The sequence below is a fragment of the Hippocampus comes genome, unplaced genomic scaffold, assembly GCF_001891065.2.
Source record: "Hippocampus comes isolate QL1 unplaced genomic scaffold, H_comes_QL1_v1.1 scaffold156, whole genome shotgun sequence".
NCBI classification, from domain to species: Eukaryota; Metazoa; Chordata; class Actinopteri; order Syngnathiformes; family Syngnathidae; genus Hippocampus; species Hippocampus comes.
The window spans coordinates 204,675-224,453 of record NW_017805744.1 but is presented as its reverse complement, the minus strand read 5'-3'; the positions used below and the strand labels follow the sequence as shown (position 1 = coordinate 224,453).

Below are 19,779 nucleotides of genomic sequence, written 5' to 3'. Positions count from 1 at the left end.
GATGATGAGGATAGTAGCAAGCCTGCAGCCATGCAGGAAATGTGTGTAATAAACCACAATTACTGCTGCACTCGTCACATGTGTAAACAAAGCTTTGGGCCGCGATTAAATTTCCCATGTGAACATTGTAGCAAAAATATAAAAATAAGAATCTGCCCTTTTGTAATTGCTCTTTATATTTGCATGATGATTTCATGTGGGCCACTAAATGGGAGAGTTCTGTTATTTGTAGTGCACACCCTTGTTTTGTCTCAGGCATCACAGCTTCTATTTCTGTAACAATCAGCAGGATTTTATTTATTTTATTTTTTTTCTTCCTTTTGCTGCAATGTGCATGTCTGTGTGGAAAGTGCAAGTGTCCTTGCAGAGTGCCTGCTCACCCTTCTGTTGTGACAGAGCAGGTGCAAATGAATATGAAACAGGCCGCCTGAGCTTTTAGGGTCGGCCCCTTTTGTGTCCACGCTCATGTCCAAAGCGTCATGGAAGAAAAGTGAGCCTGGCTTCTTTGTGTCAATTAGCACTCAAGTCAAATGCACACCCGGAGAGAAACAACATCACAGTATGATGGAACCGCAAAATGTGAACATGTCCACTGACTTACCGAAAGCCACTGGCGGTTCTCGATTGTTTTATTTGGGGTGGCGAGAGGTTCAGTTGAAAGGGCCGAGGCTATAACCCCCCCACATGCACACGCACGCATACGCAAACACGCACGCACATATGCATGTCTAATACCGGATTCATATTCTGCATCCTCCGGCAAGTTTTATGCATGTCAAGTGAATAACATGTTGAAGTTGAGCATTGACACAGTCCGTGTGGGCTATGCAATAACAGTTCTTAACTAAGGCTGCCACAAGCGATTATTTCTCTTGTCGACTAGTCCCCAATAGTAGTTTCAATTAGGAGACTAATTGGATCATATGTAAATCACGGTATATGACAGCAGCAAACAGCTGCTCTTATATAAGCCTCATTAGCTTACTGCTCAAATTCTTTAAGATATATACAATTAAGATTTTATTATATTCATTTGTGATTAAACTATTCAGCTTGTACCTGCATCACTGAAATGTTTATAATTTAAATGGTGGTGCAACTTAAATTGAAGGCGATACTGTGATTAAATATGTTTAGCTGTAAATGTTCAGTATATTTTAAAATGGAACCATGCAACTATACACTACACATGTCTATGAATCTCTTTTCAGGTATCAAGCATTTTTTTATGTCAGAGACAGTGAAATCATATGAGCGAAAAACACGGTGCTAATGAAAACTAAAATAAACACTTGCATTGGTGTACCTACACTGGTCCAACAAAAAAGGCCATGACCCAGACCGATGTCATGATTTTCTCTTGATTTCTCCTTCTCCACCAATGATGTCAAGAAATTACAAGACCCCGTGAAAACTACAGGTAAAACCAAGGCCCCAATGAGTCGGTGCTAACAGTGTACAATCAATCACAAATCATGTGTCAACAATAAGTCCAAAGTATATTGGAACCAATAAATATAAAATACTAATAAACAAAATAACAATTACTGTGTGCACCTCCTGAACATGATGTATATATTTCTCTGACGACGTACCGTGCGATCCTGTTACAGTATGTCTATCCCCTTCTCTCCACCACCTGCAGTTTCACTGCACAACCTCAACAGACCCTGGGCCATGTGGTCATGCGCCTTCAAAATAAATTATCTCCACATCCAGTTTTTTAAATATTGCAACTCAAAAAAATTTTGTGGAATGTTTTACACCAATTGTTTCTAACAATCCATTTAATTAATTTAGGTCTTCTCCTGTATTTTTATTCTAATTATTTACCGTTTTAACTACTTAATGACTTCAATCGATTTGTGTTCATAAAAATTTGAAACAAATTTACGTATTGCTGAAATCTGTCAAACTAACAGTTGCAATTGTAGTTCAGGTTTTCTTTTTTTTTTAATAAATGATGTAAGCTCTATTTATCCACAACCTTTTGCTTTGGGTAAGATTTTGAAGATTGGAATTTGTTTTGGGTTAAAGTCATGTAATGCTCCGTAATCCACAAGTACAGTTGCAGGTCAGGGATGCTCACCCTCAATAGCTGTTACAAACCACAATTGACACAGGTCAGGACAGAGAGAACACAAACCCTTGATTCTGGCCAATCTTCACTGTCTGCCTGCAGGGCCGCCTTTACCAAAGGGCTTACCTGAGCTGTAGACCAGGGACCTACGGTACTCAAGGGCCCATCAGTTAAAAAAAAATAAAAGTTGGCTGCTGCAAAAGGTGACGAAGAAGCCCACTCTACAGGAGCCTATATCTTTGTTCCAAATGGCCTATTGGAGGATTAAATTCCACATTATTCTACCATTTGTTTATTTATCAGTCAGTCATGTCATTGCGGCATCTGCGGCCCAATCACACACCTATACCGTAGACTCCGAACATCAAGTGACTGATCCCCGCGTGCATTTGTTTACGTAGCCATGTTGACAGGACCGGAGCAACGGCAGTGTATCAGTCAATATTCTGTCCAAGTGAATTCACCAATCACTTTGATGAAATGGTCAGAAATGAGATACATGTGAAAGCCGGACTAGTTGTATTTCACAGATGCACCAAGTGTGCTTTTTACCGTTTTTACAATGGCTGATGAGGAGAATTCTGACGAGTCCTGACGATCATGCTCAAGCTTGGAAGGAACAAGTTTCGGTTTCGGGCGGTGTATACTTCGAATCTTTCATCTTTGAGCGGGCGGGTGGCTGTGGTGCTATTTTTAAAAATTTTTTTTTACTTTATTCATTACCTTTTAAATACTTTTTTGGTCTGAGCAAGGATTGTAGGCGCATGAGTGTACTACTTGTGCTAATTTGGTGAAGTGTAGTTCTTTGTTATCTCAATGTAATACTATTAAAATCGGTTCTTTAATTCATAGAGGTGATTGAACAAATGCACCATTGGTTCATAAAAAGTTGAGTGTGTGAAACTTTTGATTTGTTGGCTATTGTAGTTTTTAAAAATTGATGAAATGCATAATCACGTGTGCTGATCTGTTTATGAACGATGATAAATTAGTTGAGCATCTCAGTTAGGTTTCGGGGCCTAAATTTGTTGGTGAGCCCTGTGGCCTCTGAGTCTGTAAAGGCGGCCCTATCTCCCTGTGCATTTTAACATTAATTTTTGGCTTTAAATTTTTAAATGGTTTTGCCTCTCCTAACCACTTTGCGTCTATTTTAAAAACTCATCCTAAAACACATTTTTATTCTTTATCGACTCAACGTGAGACTCTGCATTGTTTTAGTGTTTTATGGTGTTTAGTCTTTAACTTTCTGCTTTAACTGTCTAATTTTTAGTCCCGGTACAGCAATTTGTATGCAGCAACGGTTGTTTATAAAGTGCGCTATAAATAAAGCCGAGTTGAGTATTCATAAACCAACTGCCCCTGAATGGGTTGTTTGCCTATACTGTACAGTATGTGCCCTGCGACTGACTGAAGACAAGTCCATCGTGTACCCTCGACTTCAGCTCACCTGCAGCTCAAATGAGGACAAGTGATATAGATCCATTTTCAGTTTGTAAACAAAGCTGATGTCATCAGGATGAGCGCACATTGCTGAAGGAGAAAGAACGGCAGGGTTTGTTATTATGTGCACAAGCTGACTGACTGTGATAGATCATGAAAATTACTTGAAAAAACTAAAAACTTTCCGATCCTTATGACCAGATATTCATCTTTACACCCGCGAGAAAACTGCTAGCCCTGCTTGGGCCACCGTCAAAATAGAGGAGAAATACATCCTCAAAGCTAAATCTACTTGCAAGGCAGGAGGAGAGGCGCTGGTAATAAAGGACCAGGCCAAAACTACACAAACCAAAAATGCTTGCAAAAGGCAGGGACAAAAGATAAACGTAAATTGCTTGTCACAAATGGACAAGGAAAATGCAATTATGTGAAACAAGCAAAAACCCCAAGTTTAACACGATGACAAAAATGGTACATAGGAGAACAGGATACAATATACAAAACGTGACTAGAGGACTTCGAAGCAAGATCACGGACGTCTAGAAAATATAAGCACTTGGTACAAGAGTCGTGAGCAAGGCTGAATTATCCAACGTCCAGCTGTCGGCTTGGCGGCCCTTTTAAAGGCAGATGATGATGATGCAGAACAGGTGCGGCACTGGTGGAGACGCCCTGCGATCCCGCCCTACTCAGAGACAAAACAAGCAGAACCATTACAGTAAGAGAACTTTTAATTTGCTGAATCATTCTAGGATTCCCAGAGGAAAATTGTCAAGGTAAATATCACAAACAATAATGCAAACGAATTCAGAGCTTGAGTTATACGGAGCGAGTGTGCATTGAAGCTCATAGCTGAGTGAGTGAGCTACTACTTGCCCACAAGCAATAATAGCAAACACCTTGGCATTATTCCATAATTCCTGACCACTTTCTCAGCATTTCAAGACAGAAGTCAAGCTAAATGGCCACAAGAACCAGATGTGAAATGGACACAGCAAATGTGGGCATTCCTGATTAGGTCCATGCTCCAGAATGTACGTTTAATCGCACGCAGCCATTTGCTCCTCCATTGTTTCAAAAATAATAGTAGTAATAATAATGCATCACATTGATTTTGCATTTTTTGGACACTCAAAGACACTTTACAATGGAAACATTATGGCCAGTTAAGAATTGAGAAACACTTTGGCATGTTGATATTGTTTGAAACTATTCTAAGGACTAGCCACTCCATGCTGAAAAGAACAAATCTTTCTTCACAGCCACACTCATATGTGTCTTTTGTTTTGAGTCAGTGATGCACGCAGAATTTGATGACGTCGAATGGAAAATGGTTTCTTGAAAATGGTGATAGGTTAAGACTTGAGACTGTCACGTATTCATAATGACATTTATGCATGGCCATTTTTTGAGCTCTATATTAAAAAACTGCTCTTTTGCTTTCTCTCTCTCTTCTTTTAATATTTTGTGTTTGCCATTTTTTTTTTTTTTTTGTAAACTGTAATAACAACTCCATGATCACTCCAGAGCCGAAATCTCACAGCATTCCTAAATGTCTTCTCTCTCCTCACTGCAGTGTGATGCATTCCCTTTCATGGCCCCATCACAAATAGCTCTATCAACATCCTCTCATTACTTTGGAGAGAGAGATGGAGAGCGAAAGATTTATGTCTACTTTCTAACTTTCCTGTGGCGCATCCCTGTCAGGTGACGCCCCCCGGCACACACACACACGGATCTGCTCTCTCCCCTGAGTCACAGACATGCAGAAAAGGGCGAAGATATCGGAGCAGCCGTCCTGCTGCTCCACGTATTTTTGCTTTTATTAATTTCACTGCTCTCCGCGTTCGAACCTCACCGGAGCATTAATCACATCCACGTGTCTCTGGTTGTACCACCGTTACTGGAGGAGTAAAACGCAGGCTTGGATAGAGGCAAGATTCGGTGTGTCCTTCCTCCGCGCTCCGAATGCTTCACGCGCTCTAAAGCGCATGCTGGCTTGTTGTGATGCACGCTACGACGCACAAGAAGAAATACGCGCGATCACGCATAGAAGGAGCTTGAAGTCAGTTCAAGATCACTACTACAAGATTTAATAACCGTAATTTCTACATATTAGTTGGATTCTTTGGTGGGTAATTGTTGCTCCTGAAAAGGACCTGGATTTTGAAGTCCAGTTCGGTAGGTGTCTGTGCGTTTTTCCTTTTAATCCGACCCAGATACATATGGACTGTGCAGAACGCAGCCTACAAGCAGTCGCACAGCTGCTTTTCCACAACGCGCCCTCGGCGAGGCTTGTCAGAATCCAACAGCGAACCGACAGGAATGCGGAGCCCGGATTTGTCCTATCCACAATCACCTGTGACACTCCCAGCAGTGCGCACCCACGTAAGTCTTTCTCGTGACTATTATTATTGTTATGATTTAGGGCTTGACGACAATGACGTTTCTTAAAGAGTAAAGTCACGTGATGTACAAATGTAGGGCATGGTCCTACAGAACCAAACCTAATATTTGATAGCGAAGCCAGGTTTGTCCATAACAATTGTTATGAAGTTTAACAGTGACCTTGAAATACATTTTGGGTCGTTTGATCCCATTTTTTTAAGGTAACCTTGGGTAAAAAAAATATCACAACAGTAAACTGATGCTAGCCTTGGAGGGCAATGAACTATGAACTGAAGAAGGTAGAGCCATATGAGTGCTCCTGCCAATCAGGGGTCAAAGTTAACAATAAGTTCTTGAAAAGACTACTGACAAATTATAATGTCCTTGTATACCTGCATGCAGCACCTGGATGTAGTTGTTAGCTCATCGACCTCTCGGTTTTGATGTGCCGGCTTTGAATCGTGTGTGGATTTTGCATGTTCCCTCAGTGCTTGTGTGGGGTTTGTCCAGTTATTCAGCTTCCTCCCACTTTCCAAAAATACCAATCTAAATCAGATACAGTATTCTCAAAAATGTGGTAAACTAGGCCTACACCTAGTGGTACGTGAGCACCCTCTAGTGGTGGTTGAAGCATCACTGAATTAATTGTTGGTAATGTTTCAGTATCTTAAAGATTTTCTAAATCCAGTACAGTACATTTGTTGAGTACAGTTCAGCTGCGTTTGAATCTAATTTTACAGTATTTGCATTTACTTTTTTAGAACTGTTTGTTTTCAAATATTTATTGAGTTAAAATTTTTATTCAACTCTTGCGGAATACATTTTAATTGAATCATTATTTAAGTATAGTTTTATTTTCCTATGTTTAAGTGCATTGTTGATGTTCAAGTGCCGCACAATGTTGCAGTTATATTTATTAGACACACATCGGTGAGTAGATGAATAAAGAAATTGCATTGTCTAAAAATTTAGGGGCAAAATACCACCCTTTCTGGGCAGACTCGAGCCCTGCATTGCAAAAAAAATGTTTCCCTTCACTTTCTGCTGTCTGTTTCAAGTTGTGCTTTGTAATTTGATTTGAACATATCACAATGATGTAAACACTGCGTTAAAAATGGTCATCTTGTTAGAGATTAGTCTTGTTTTGATTCTGGGTGTGAAGTTATGCTCAGGTCAGGGGCAGACCTATTCTAGTGAGGTACATGGCTGCAGGACACCACAAAATCATCCAACCATCCATTTTGTAATCCGCTTCTCCTCACGAGGGTCATGGGCATGCTGGAGCCTATCCCAGCTGTCTTCGGGCAGTAGGCGGGAGACACCCTGAACCGGTTGCCAGCCAATTGCAGGGCACACATAGACAAACAATCATTTGTGCTCACGCTCACACCTAAGGACAATTCAGAGTGTTCCATTAACCTGCCATGCATGTTTTTGGAATGTGGGAGGAAACCGGAGTACTTGTCTTGTTTCTGATCAACACTTAGCCCTACGACACGAATGTATTTTAATGTGCATGATGATGGTACTTGGAGAGCTCAGTCTTTTTTTGGTGTAAAACGTATGAGAAACACTGCTCTAAATGATCGTTGTTGTGAATGCTTGTTTATCTGTACTTGCCCTGCCATTAACTGGTGGCCAGGAAAGGTGGACCTTGCCTCACACTTGGGTCAGTTCCAGCATACCTGTGATGGGTGATTATAATAGTATATTATACTATACTGTACTGGAAAAACTCTTTTACGCGTCAATGTGAATGTTTTCTTTTTTTAAATTTGAGTGAATACACAATAGGGTGGGTTTCATCATCAGGTACGCTACTTTTTTAAATATTGAGTACAGTATATCAAAACCGCTAGCAAGATTTGATTGTAGTCATGGGCATAGCCAGAAATTCTTTGGTGGGGTGGCGAAGGTGACAGAAAAGCTCAGTGCTGGTAGCCTTGCATGTGTCCATCATTCTTTATCATACCATCAAGGTCATGGTTACATGAAATAAAACTCACATATCCACAACAAAGCCCATCACACTCATAATCAAGCAGGGACAAACCTGAGTAAAAAGCAACAACCAAGTGAAAATGGTAGAAAAATCTCAGACATCAAAATTTTCGTTTTAGAGTGGGGGTGGCCAGTAGTGTCCTCAAACATGGTCATTCATATTAACATGCCCGTAATGCAAGGGTATAGTCATGACAAATAGTGACAGGGAATGCTTATCCAGTTTCACCAATGCTAACCTAGTATTAAACCAGCCGATGTAAGCCACAGCTGCTACATTGACCGCAGACTTAGTGTTACTATAAGACTATCGGGCAGTGGTGTCCAAACTACAGCCATTTGCCCCCCATCGTGCATCTCTTAGCAGCCTGCAGCAAATGTAAAAAATACATTTTCATATGGCCTGTAACCTTATGGTGTGTGGGTGTTGAAGCAGTGGGGGCTTGCAACATTCACATCCCGGCTACGACTGCTTCTACTAATACTATAAATTGGACTTAACAGAGCTTTTCTAGATATGCAGAGAAACCACTTACAACTAAAACAGAAACAATATTTCACTTCAAAATGTCTCCTCAGGGCTCCAGATCAACTTATTTTCAAGGAAAACAGTAGCCCTGGAACTAAAATTATTGAAAATTTAGGGGTGCACATCAGTCATAAATTCACTACCAAAAAGAGCTAAAATAACTGTCATACACAATTGCTTGTTTGATTGGTTTTAGTGTGTTCAGTAAAGTCAGAAAATGTCAAAGTGGCCTTTTAATTTTTCTGTATGCTGCCCTCAGAGAAAAAAGTTTCGACACTCCTGGTCTCGGGATTCTATTTTTGTGACTGCGCGGCATGTTGGGTATCCCTGCATAGAGGCGAGTTAGACCCAATGTTGGTAATTTTACATCCCCAGGACATATCTTCTGCTGTGCCGGACTGCACAACTTGGAGAATGGTCTGGTAAATTGCAAACAGGAAGTGTGGCTTGCACTGATACGAAATCAAGATCATCATCCGACATCTGAGCCAGAGCACAGATTCGCTGTCTATGAAAATAGTGTTATTTGTTTGAATGTTAATTTTTTGGAATGTACAATAATTTTAAAATTTTAAAGAGTTGAGAAAAGCTTACCTGTTGAACAGCAATATTGCTAATTCTGCATTCATGCTGAATCCTCTCAGCTGCTTGAGGTCCCCTCACTCTGTTTCACTTTACTAGTCTTATGGCCAGTTGTTGGGAGACAAGGGATTGACAGTTTTTACTTCATTTTCCCAAGATAAGGTTGCTCAAGGTAACAAGTCGGCACGAGGCCGTGGAGGTGTGCCAACTGTGAGTGTAGCACCGTGTACACTGTAAATGATTGACACTTTGTTGATCACACATTCTGTCTGTTATTGGTCAGTTTTCCTCAGGCATGGTGGTTTCCGAAAAAATAAAATCAGAGGGCGAGAGAAGACCTTTTTTTAGACCATTTTACCCTACTACTGTCAGGTTGAATGGACAATTTTAACAAAAATGATAAAAACTTATTTTGGGGAAAATCACAAACTCCCTCTTTAAAGTTAATATTGGATTTTTGCATCTTTTCACACTTGTACGACAGTTAGAAATGTTGAAATATGACCTTAGACATTGCTTTTACACTTCATAAAACATTGCGTTGGTGACAGTTTGACCATGGGATGAATTATTCCTATTTCATTTGTGGTCTGGGGAAAATTGTTTCAAAAGCCAAACAAAGTGGTCTCCCAATGTCTCTGAATAAATGATCTTCCAATGTATTTAATGCATGGCTCAATGTTGTGGTCTCCAGTCGAATGCTTTGAACAGATCTTCCTGGCACTATCAAAATTTTGCAAAGATTGGGTCAGGACACATCCATAAGCAAGTATGTTGCCTCATTGAGAATTTCTAAAAATCATTGTGTTTTTTTTCCCCTTTCTTGCACCCAGTCAGCCAGTGAGCCCACATAGGTCATGCTGAGACAGGTCCTCCTCAACTCCACCAGTACCCCACACCTCGACCTCGTGCTCATGCCCCAGTCTTCGACGAGCGCCCCCACCTCTGTCAATGTTTCTCATGGTGGCTTGGTCAGCGTGGCCGCCCTACTGAGACCCACCGCAGGCCGCGGGGGAGGAGGAGGAGGGCTCCGAGATGGCGAGCTCCACAAACCGGACCTGCTCACCTACATCGTCATGTGCCTCCTGTTGTTTCTGCTGGTGCTAATCATTGTCTTCTTCATCAACTGTCAGCTGAGAAACTCTTTCTTCGCCTCCATGCCGTATGACAGGTCACTGAGAGAGGCCCGGACGTCATACAAGTAGCCTGCAGTGGTGAGACTCTAGCGCTTTACTGGACCATGGACTGGTTCTTCATATGAAGTTGTTGCCTTTCTCATTTCATTTGGAGACTGGACTGTGTGGATAGAAATCCAAAATATGAGCGCACACAAGATGGGTGAGGTGAGGTTTAAATCAAAAGATGCAACCGTTTTTGCTGTCTTTCATGGAGCAAACTATGGTATGTAATGTTTGAAGATTGGGCCGACTGCGGGAGTAGACCCAATTATTGACTTTCCTACTGGGTAATGGTTCTCTGAAAGCTGAAAACAGCTCATATGTTTGCAACAGACTTTGCTTTTATCATTTTCTTTTGACACATTTTTCTGAATGTCTCTTTTATTCAAGTCTTCTGAGAAGTCAGAAATGACATTGTGGGCGACCTTGATGAGCTAGTATTTGGTTTGTTTTTGAATGCACAAGTGAAAAAGAATATTTTTGGGAGCCTTGGTCGTATTTCATACAGATTATGCAGATATATAGGTAATTATGACACACACCAATTTTCAAGCAAAACCAATTGGGTTAAACAGTGAAATTTTCTATCATCAATGAATGCAGCTTGAAAATGTAATTTCTAAAGTATTTCAGTGCATCTCTGTGGGTGATGTCAGATGCATTGAGACCACATCTCACTGAATTCAGGGTACCGTACCTTTATTTGCCCCTAACATGCAAATAGGAACTTTAGGCCGTTACCGTGCACAATTTCCTGAAGTTACAATACAATACAATACAATACATGCTGATTTATATAGCGCTTTCACAACACTGGCAGCTGTAACAAATCGCTTAACAAAACAGTTAACATAAAGTAAAATAATAAACACAACACATAACATAAAACACGGACAGTCGTGCAGTCCTAACCACTTTTCCGGGACAAGTTAAAGAAAAGTTCTGACTTACCAGAATTCTGGAATTCATCAAGAATAATGTTTTAGCATTGCCTTGAAAGTTCTATTTTTCATGGCAGCTATTATCCTCAGTATGGAAATGTTTGTCTCGTGCAATGATGCGACCAAATCACATTCCCTATCCTTCTGTAGATTGTACAATAGCGATTAAATGGCAGACTGCAAGACAACACTATGACATAAAGATTTTGAAACCCTCTTAAACTGCAGTCTTTGTATCATCGAATGAATGAATGCTGCCGTTTTTGTTGCGGAGGTCACTGCTGTGATTTAATACAGCCTCACAGGGCATCTTTTTGAAAGCCATCTGGCTGCCGGCCGTACCATTTTTTCATTTTTAATTAACCTTTCCTCAATTCATAGTGTCAGTGTCATGAGGAAGTAAGACTTGAGGCTGAAGTACAAGACAACTTGTGAGCAATCAACCAAACTGCAGCACTGTCAGCTTCATTACCACCAGTCGTGCTCAAATCCTCTTCAACCTTGTTGTTGGAAACATCTCTCACATACCACGACGGATAAACGAGTCTATCAGTGTAATCCAGTGCAGACCGCTGTGTGTATGTTTTTCAGAGGTAAAGCACATTTGTATTGGACTCCGGGGATTACGTAAAAACAGGAGAAATAGGGTTACTGAATTTCAGCATTCATTGGGGTGGCACGGTGGACGACTAAGGCAAAACATCTCTGTGCACGCACCATAACACAGAAACTAAAACAACCAATTATGAGTAACTACATTTAAACAACACATAGGGCCTACAAGTTCTAGCTTTAAAAGATTTCTCAGGGAAGATAATAATTATTTTTGTAAAGATTTTAGTTAACATTCATTTATAATGTGAGAAACCCCACCCATATATAGGAAAACTCAGGCTGTGTGCTTGTCACTGCGTATCATGTGTAGTGTACTTCAGGCTAACAGCACAACATGCCAGACTGTCATTGTACCAAGACTGACCTGTGAGAGGCAGCATGGTGGTACAGGGGGAGCCACAATCCAGACTGATGAAAAATACAAAGATGAAAGCGTAGTAGCAGACAAAAAAAGAGAAGCAACTAGCTGATAACTGATCTGTTGACTACATTGTTGTGGCAAACTCTTCTCTTAATGTTATGAATGACTTGTGAGACACGTTACACAAACACTCAACCTATCCTAACCAGTGGCTCTTTCATTTCATTCGCCTAATTAGCATAATTACCAAAGTCATGTTTGCAGTGTGAAAAAAAAACCACGAAAATAAACATTGGTGTTTTTTTATTCATTTGGGAACAGTAAGTTCACTGAGGCAACTACTTGTACACTGTTCTGCTCACGATTTGTGTATAGCAACAGCACAACCTTCAATATCTTTATGAATTGGTTATCATTTGTCTGTGACTCGGCCAAACTCGGTGTTAACCCCAGACGTGAGGATGTGCGATTGTAAATAATGAACAGCTTTTACATTTATGATTGGCACGTGCGACTATTTTGTCAGCAGATCATGAGGAATTAAACAGTGTTAACACATCCCGCAACACTGAAAAGTCACCCAGGATAAGCTTTTGAGACAACCAAGAACTCAGCCTTTGCTGTCATTGAACACATCAGAGTGAAATGCTCATATTTGGCCCAGTTAGTGGGATGTGTGTATCAAGCTGTCGTTAGCACCGCACTGTGGTTGCCTTGCAGTTCACAGTTTAACCACTTGGTAGAGCCGCAGGGCTTTTTGTTGATTCCTGTGTGTGCAAAGAGACAAACGAAATGAAACAGGCATACAGATTAGATGTAAACGCCAACGTAATAATTATGATGCCTTGTATTGACCGATATATTTTCTTCTAAAGTAATCATTTCAGTAACAGTAACAATAGAAATTGAACAACTTGTGCAGAATTTGTCTTACATTTGTTATTCAAAAACACTTTTACGAAAATAATGCTCACTTTTGTTTGACATTGTCTAAGACCTCTTTATTTAATATATCATTTACTGTTGTGGATATGGCCTGCAGTGATGCAGACCTCTATTGCATCACGCTGAGAGCTGTTTGTATCCTGGTTACATTATTTTGCAATAATAGAGGCTAGGAGATAATGCAGTAAGTCTATACTATTTGCAACTGAAAGTATAATTTTAAATAGTGCAAGTCCATCAAAATTGAATGTTACAATATTTGTAAATGTTATGTTAGTTGATGGGCGACCCGGTGGAAGACTGGTTGGCATGTCGGCCTCACAGTGGAGAGGTGCAGGGTTCGATTCCGGCTCCGACCTCCCTGTGTGGGTTTGCATGTTCTCCCCATGTCTGTGTGGGTTTTCTCTGTGTACTCCGGTTTCCTCCCACATTCCAAAAACATGCATGGCAGGTTAATGGAACACTCTAAATTGTTCCGAGGTGTGATCGTGAGCGCAGATGGTTACGTGTGCCTTGCGATTGGCTGCCAACTGGTTCAGGGTGTACCCCGCCTACTGCCTGAAGACAGCTGGGATAGGCTCCAGCACACCCTCCGACCCTTGTGAGGATAAGCGGATCAGAAAGTGGATGGGTGGATGGATGTTAGTTGATATGACAGCGCATCCGATGCCCAATAACAGAGTGCCACTAGAGCAGGGGTCCCCAACCGCCGGTCCGCGGACCGGGACCGGTCCGCCGGGCATTTGGTACCGGGCCGCACAGAAAGAACTTGCCTTAATTCCGTTTTATTTATTTCGGAATACGAAAGATGTTTTATTTTGAAAAATTACCGGCTTCTCCGTGTTTTAAAACATTTCTGATACCTCGCCCTGGCTCAGTATCAAATTTAGAATAGGTTCGTTGGAGATAGGCACTCAGAAATGAAACACAACATTTCTGATACCTCGCCCTGGCTCAGTATCAAATTTAGAATAGGTTCGCACTTGAGGTGTCATTGTCTCCTATTACCCCGAGATGGGACCGTCTGGTTGCAGAAAATCAAGCTCGGTGCTGTGGTGAGTCGTCATTTTCATGCACTTTGAATTTCCGTTGTATCGTATTTTGAAGGCATTAAACATTGCCATAGCGATCGGAGTGTTGCGGCCAGATTAGACGCTCCTTGTGTTTATTATTATATTTCGAAAACGCCAGTTTTCATGCAGCTCATACCATATTATTTCATTGTATTATTTCCGCCACACCTGAAATGCCGGTCCCTGAAAATATTGTCTGACATAAACCGGTCCGTGGGGCAAAAAAGTTTGGGGGCCCCTGCACTAGACTGTAGAAAGACAAAACAATATATCGAATGATATATACGCAGACAGACAAGTAATTGGGATGGGGGCCTGGGGGACGGTTATTCTCTAAACATGGAAACCATACACTGTCATATCATTAAAATACTTTTGGAGGATTATATTTCATTTTAGTCAGACCAGATAAATAAAAGAGCACACTTAACCTCCACATTCTAGGGTGATCGTTAACAAAAATGTTAAGTGTATACATAGGTTGGTTAGATACTTTCCTCGTCACACCTGATCTCGCACTATAGATTAATGTGCTGTGGAGCAGTGGTTGATATTTATGCTGCATTTGACAACGTTTGGAAATCATTTCCGAACTCAAAGTGTTCGATCGAGGCGAATGTTCACAACGAAGATGGCTGGTTCTGATTGTTTGTTGTTCAGGTTCATCACAACTCATTTTGACCTCAGGCAAACCTTTTTCATGATCACTTTTATTTATATAAATAAAGGAATATTTTATCTTCAAAGCATTTCATTCATTTCACCACATAACTTCACGCAGGGAGATAATGGCATATCTTCACGCAGTCACTGCAGATCACATTGTGTTATGTGAAGCTATGTCAAATAACTACACTTTTTTAATAATGTACAAATACAGATAAATATGAGTAAATCATCTTGTGAATCGTGTTTTGCCATCCGCGGTCTGTGTCTCCATGGGGGGTCGCCATTGTCAAGTGACGTCACAGTGAAGTCGATCAGTGAACTTGGGGTCACCCTCGGGGTCCCCCTCCAGACTTTCCAACTCGGACCTCCCAGTACAATGGAGCGTTCGGGTGCATTTTAACTCATCGGAAGTGAGAAAAATTCGATTTGACACTTTCCTCGAAAGCATCTTGAAGTTATGGTTTCAAATTGTCCCTGGTTCAAATGTTGGCACGTCACCGGCCTTATGTGTCGTGTTTGCATCCTATGCTTGCGTCGGTTCTCATTGCACGCATACCAAACGCATGTATGTCAGATTAACTGAAAACGCCTCAGGTCTCAGTCTTACTTTTTAAGCAATATCCAACGGAAAATTTAACGCGTCAGGATTTCTTAAAACAAGTCGTTCAGGGGGCGTGGTTTTAGCGTTTAAAACTTTTCAAAAACTGACACTCGGTTTTTAAAGGTAATTATCATTATTGCTAGGAGTTTGGGTCGGAAAAACAGCTCATATGTAGTCTGAAAAGTTGCTATATCTAGCAACAAGAGTGCTAAGTGCAAGCAGTACATCAGGAAGCAGTTCAGGTGTAGTCCGATGCTGCCCCCGCCCCCAAACCGCTTCAGGGCGATTGTTAGAAGAAAGTACAGGAAGACGACTGACTCGGTGTAGAAGTCCTGTCTTTGCTGCTGTCATGCCGGAATTGAAAAGCTGACTTGACGAGTAGCAGGCATGAAAAGTCCAGTGGAAGCCTCAGTAGTGCCAGGGCAACATTGACGACGCACCCCTGCAGTCTGAATCAATCTGCTAAAAGTGGATTTTGCAGTTGGGAGTTTACCTTGTGTAGCCTAGCTAAAGCTAACGCTAGCTACGTTCGCTCCAAACTTTAGTAAACAAAACTCAATTCGTATTAAATTGTATTGACGTTACACGCGGATGCCGGTGGCTGAAGTCGTGGTTTGTATTTTTAAAGGATATTGCAATGCCTATTCTGGGTACATCCCGACGACGACTCGCAGCACTTTGAATTTCCCTCCTTCTGGAAGACAGACAGGCGGCTTAGAGAAGAATTCACTCGGCGAGTTTGGCTCCGGACCAGATCATTAGCAACTTGTGCTAATTGTGGCTAGTTATCCATCCGTAGGACCAACCCGGACTCGAGGAGATTATAATCATTGTTATGACTTGGCCCCTATTATTTTGGTAGTTCGTCAGATCAGTCATTTTGCTTTGAGTGTTTTTTTTTTTTTGCGTCAGTGAGATTACCTCCACGCGGAGACTATTTTGACTCCGAGTTGAAAGAAAAGGATTAACTTTACAACTATGGATCCACACACGGGATACGCCGCCTCGGCTCCTGCTCCCAAGAAAGACAAGAAGTCAAAGAAGGGCTATGAAGATGGAGAGGGCAAAAAGAAATTTGTGAGTATCCCATTAGCGTCATTTGCTGGCAAATCACATTGTGTTTGGTTCATAGGTTCTCCGCTCATGTCGCTTGTTTTAAATTCGCGTTTTAAGTGAAACTACAAAGCCATCAAGCGTTCAACCTCCAATTACGTTTATGTTTGAACGTACAAACCAGCTGTTTGTGCTTTGATACGTTGTCCTATTTCTCAAAAGTATCATACCAGAGGAAGTGTCAAAATAGAAGGAAGTACCTGCCCCCTTCTTCGCACATTTCACCCAGTTCTTTCACTTCAACACATGAATGCTGTATACTGTGTGTGCGTGTTTTATCAAAAAGCTTCCAATTGAGAGTGTTTTTGGCCTCTATTTACTCTATAATCAATGTCGCATATTGAGTGCTGTTGAAACTGAGTTTACCGTGACAAGGTTAGCCCATTGATTTTTTTCCCCCTCATTGCCTCATGTGGAGTTAGTATGTGATTCACTTGAGTTGTCTACATTGGCGTACTGGTGCCTGTTACCAGCCAAGGCTCACTTGTGTTGCATAACTCAGCTCCTTAGTCACGTCCAGCAACAGGTGAAAAGTGATAGCACGAACACACTGACAAATCAGTAACCATGTTGGAGCAACTGGGGTCTCGTGGTCATTCAGTAAATAGTAGGACCACATCCGCACGTTCCACTTAAGGAGTGCTGTACCTAAATGTTTTAAAAATATCAGTCACCCTGCCCGGTCGTCTTCCACACTGTTTTGTGCCTGTTTAGTGTAAAGGATTCATTAGTTTGTTCCTTTTTTTTAAATTCAGAATTTCCATTCTAATATAAAAAGGTGAGCAAGCTACATACGTCACAGAATGTTTCAGGAATGCCAATGTGTGCATATTTTTCATAGAAGTATGAGTAAACATGAGTCATAGACAGAAATCACCTTTGCCCAGAGCTAACAGGGTACACCAGTCTGTTTTGGTATGACTACAGTGCCCTCCATAGACTTGATCTGTTCTTAACGCCAGCACTCTATTTGAATCTGTTCTGACACAATTTTTATTGTGCAACACACACCAGTTTTAATCTTAAACTGGAAAAGTTTGGAGAAACACTGTTTTTAAAAATAGTCCGACTAAGTCATTATATAAAACAATATTGGCCTACAGTGAGGAACTTTGCTGTCAAATGTAAACACTCAAAAAGTGCTGTTCTTCCCTCTATTTCAGGGGTGGCCAACTCACGGCTCGCGAGCCGCGTGCGGCTCTTTGTCTGGTTCAATGCGACTCCCGGGCTTTCACACGACAAGCGTCGAAAACGCTTCGGCAGTGGCGATGCCATTCAAACAAAGGCGCTAAATACACGAACGTACTACGTCAGGCTGTCATCAATCCCGTTACTTGATTGACATAGAGGGCAACCAGTCAGATGACTGCATCACCGCTTATGCGCAAACAACGGCGCTAAACTCTAAGCTAGTCAGCAAATTACCTCTGATTTTAAGGCAGGGGTGCCCATTAGTCGATCGCAATCGACCAGGAGCCAGCGAGCTGGTCCCAAGTCGACCGCAAGGGGTGGGAGGAGGAATTGGGTGGGGAAAAAAAGATTTGTTTGTTTGTGTCTTTAGCTTTCATTCATTTTCGGCCCATTCCGACTGTTGCTCATTATGGCGTGCGTGCACGGGTGTGTGTGTGTGTGTGTGTGTGTGTGTGTGTGTGTGTGTGTGTGTGTGTGTGTGTGTGTGTGCTTGCACGTGCGCGCACGTGCGCGATGGGTCGATCGTGGGAAGTTGATCGCTTCAAAAGTCGATCTTTGGGCAAAAAAGTGTGCGCGTGTATGTGTGCGCACGCGAGGAAGGGTATGATGTGGCTCTTTGCAGTAACACAGTCAAAAAATTGGCTTTTCGTCTCTGACTCGTTGGCCACCCCTGTTCTATTTGTTCAGATATAGAATAGAAAATAATGGAAATTTAATTAGTTAGTTGCAGGGTCTGACTGTCATAAAAAAAACTTAACATTTATAACCACCATACAAATGTAATAACAAATTAACAGATGTATAATAAAACTTGAAGGACAGTACCTTTGCATCCTCACACTTTTAACTGTGATATGTGACAATCATGTGGATGGAGGATTAGAACGTGATATTTGACCATAGAGTGTTGGATCAACTAGCCAGAGTTTACAAAGAAAAAAAAAAAGCTGTGTGACAGTTCCAACCAACCAACCAGCCCATGTTTCTACATGAAAAGTACTTTACAATATGGCTGTGTTGTATTGTGTGCAACATGGAGTATGTGGCTCATCTCCACAATAAGTGGCACCCTCTTGTCAAGCATAAAATCTTGCCAGCATGTGCCTTCAAACAACAGTGCAACCACTTCCTGGGGGAACAACCTCAGCAAAAGCCTAATTTAACCGAATGACTCAACAAGTCCTAATGAGAAGGTCGAGAGAAAATGTAGTTATCTCCCTCTGTCTTTATAGATATATTTTTTCAATTCTCAAACCACACTCACTGCTTTGTGAGGCTTGAGCTGATGTTGTGTATTTGGTGCATTTCAGTTGCTGAGTCTTAAAAAAAACAGCGTCATTTTAAAGCTGGGACACCAAGGCTAGACAATTAGATGAAATTTACATGTGATTTCAAATATTGTCTCAACACAATCATAAAAACATAAAAAAAAAAAAAAAAAAAAAAAAGAATGTAGAAACGAAAGGAAAAAATACAGTATGGGCTGCTACTTGCAGTTCAGAGTTTCCTGAGCGCAACATACTTATAGCTTCTCTGCCATTGGCAGTTCCTGAGCATCATCCTGGTATCCAATTTGGCTAAGAGGGACCTCTACCGTATGAGTCTGTGTGTTTAGATGGATAGATATGTGTCTATGCAGCGTCCTCATCATTCGCCACTCGGGCCATGAGACGTTCCGATAGTTTTACATAAATGTGAATCACCCAGAAAAAGTGTTCACCAGTCAGGTGATAGCTCACGATGCTGATGTTTGCCTTGGACATTTATGAAGGATTGTTAAAAGCCAACAAAAGCAAACATCCTCGGATCAGTTCTTTACAAAATGCCAGGCAAAAACCACTTCTGAGAGAGCACATGAACTAAAAAGGGAAAAAAACGATGAGGACGCAGTTAAAAGTTAAATGACCATAATTTTTATGCTTTACTCTATTTTTTGTTTGATACATTATACACAACTCTCATTTATTGTGCAATAATCTAATTCTAACATGTATTTGTTATACATATTTTCATGCATTTTTATGCTTTAGAAAGCATTTATGTCAGAATTTTTTGGGGGGGGGGGTGGAAAA

General features: G+C 41.2%; 1 protein-coding gene across 3 annotated transcripts in view; it reads left to right on the top strand.

Annotated features, from left to right (window-relative positions):
• The first annotated feature begins 15,636 nt into the window (after positions 1-15,636).
• Positions 15,637-19,779, top strand: part of diaph1 (diaphanous related formin 1) — a 120,297-nt gene continuing 116,154 nt past the window's right edge. Inside the window, exon 1 of one of the 3 annotated variants that reach the window (XM_019884162.1) lies at positions 15,637-16,480. In XM_019884162.1, the coding sequence (XP_019739721.1) occupies positions 16,382-16,480 (99 nt within the window). In that variant the 5' untranslated portion in view covers positions 15,637-16,381. The remainder of the gene's footprint in view (positions 16,481-19,779) is intronic. The other 2 variants (XM_019884161.1, XM_019884163.1) reach the window with 2 other exon arrangements.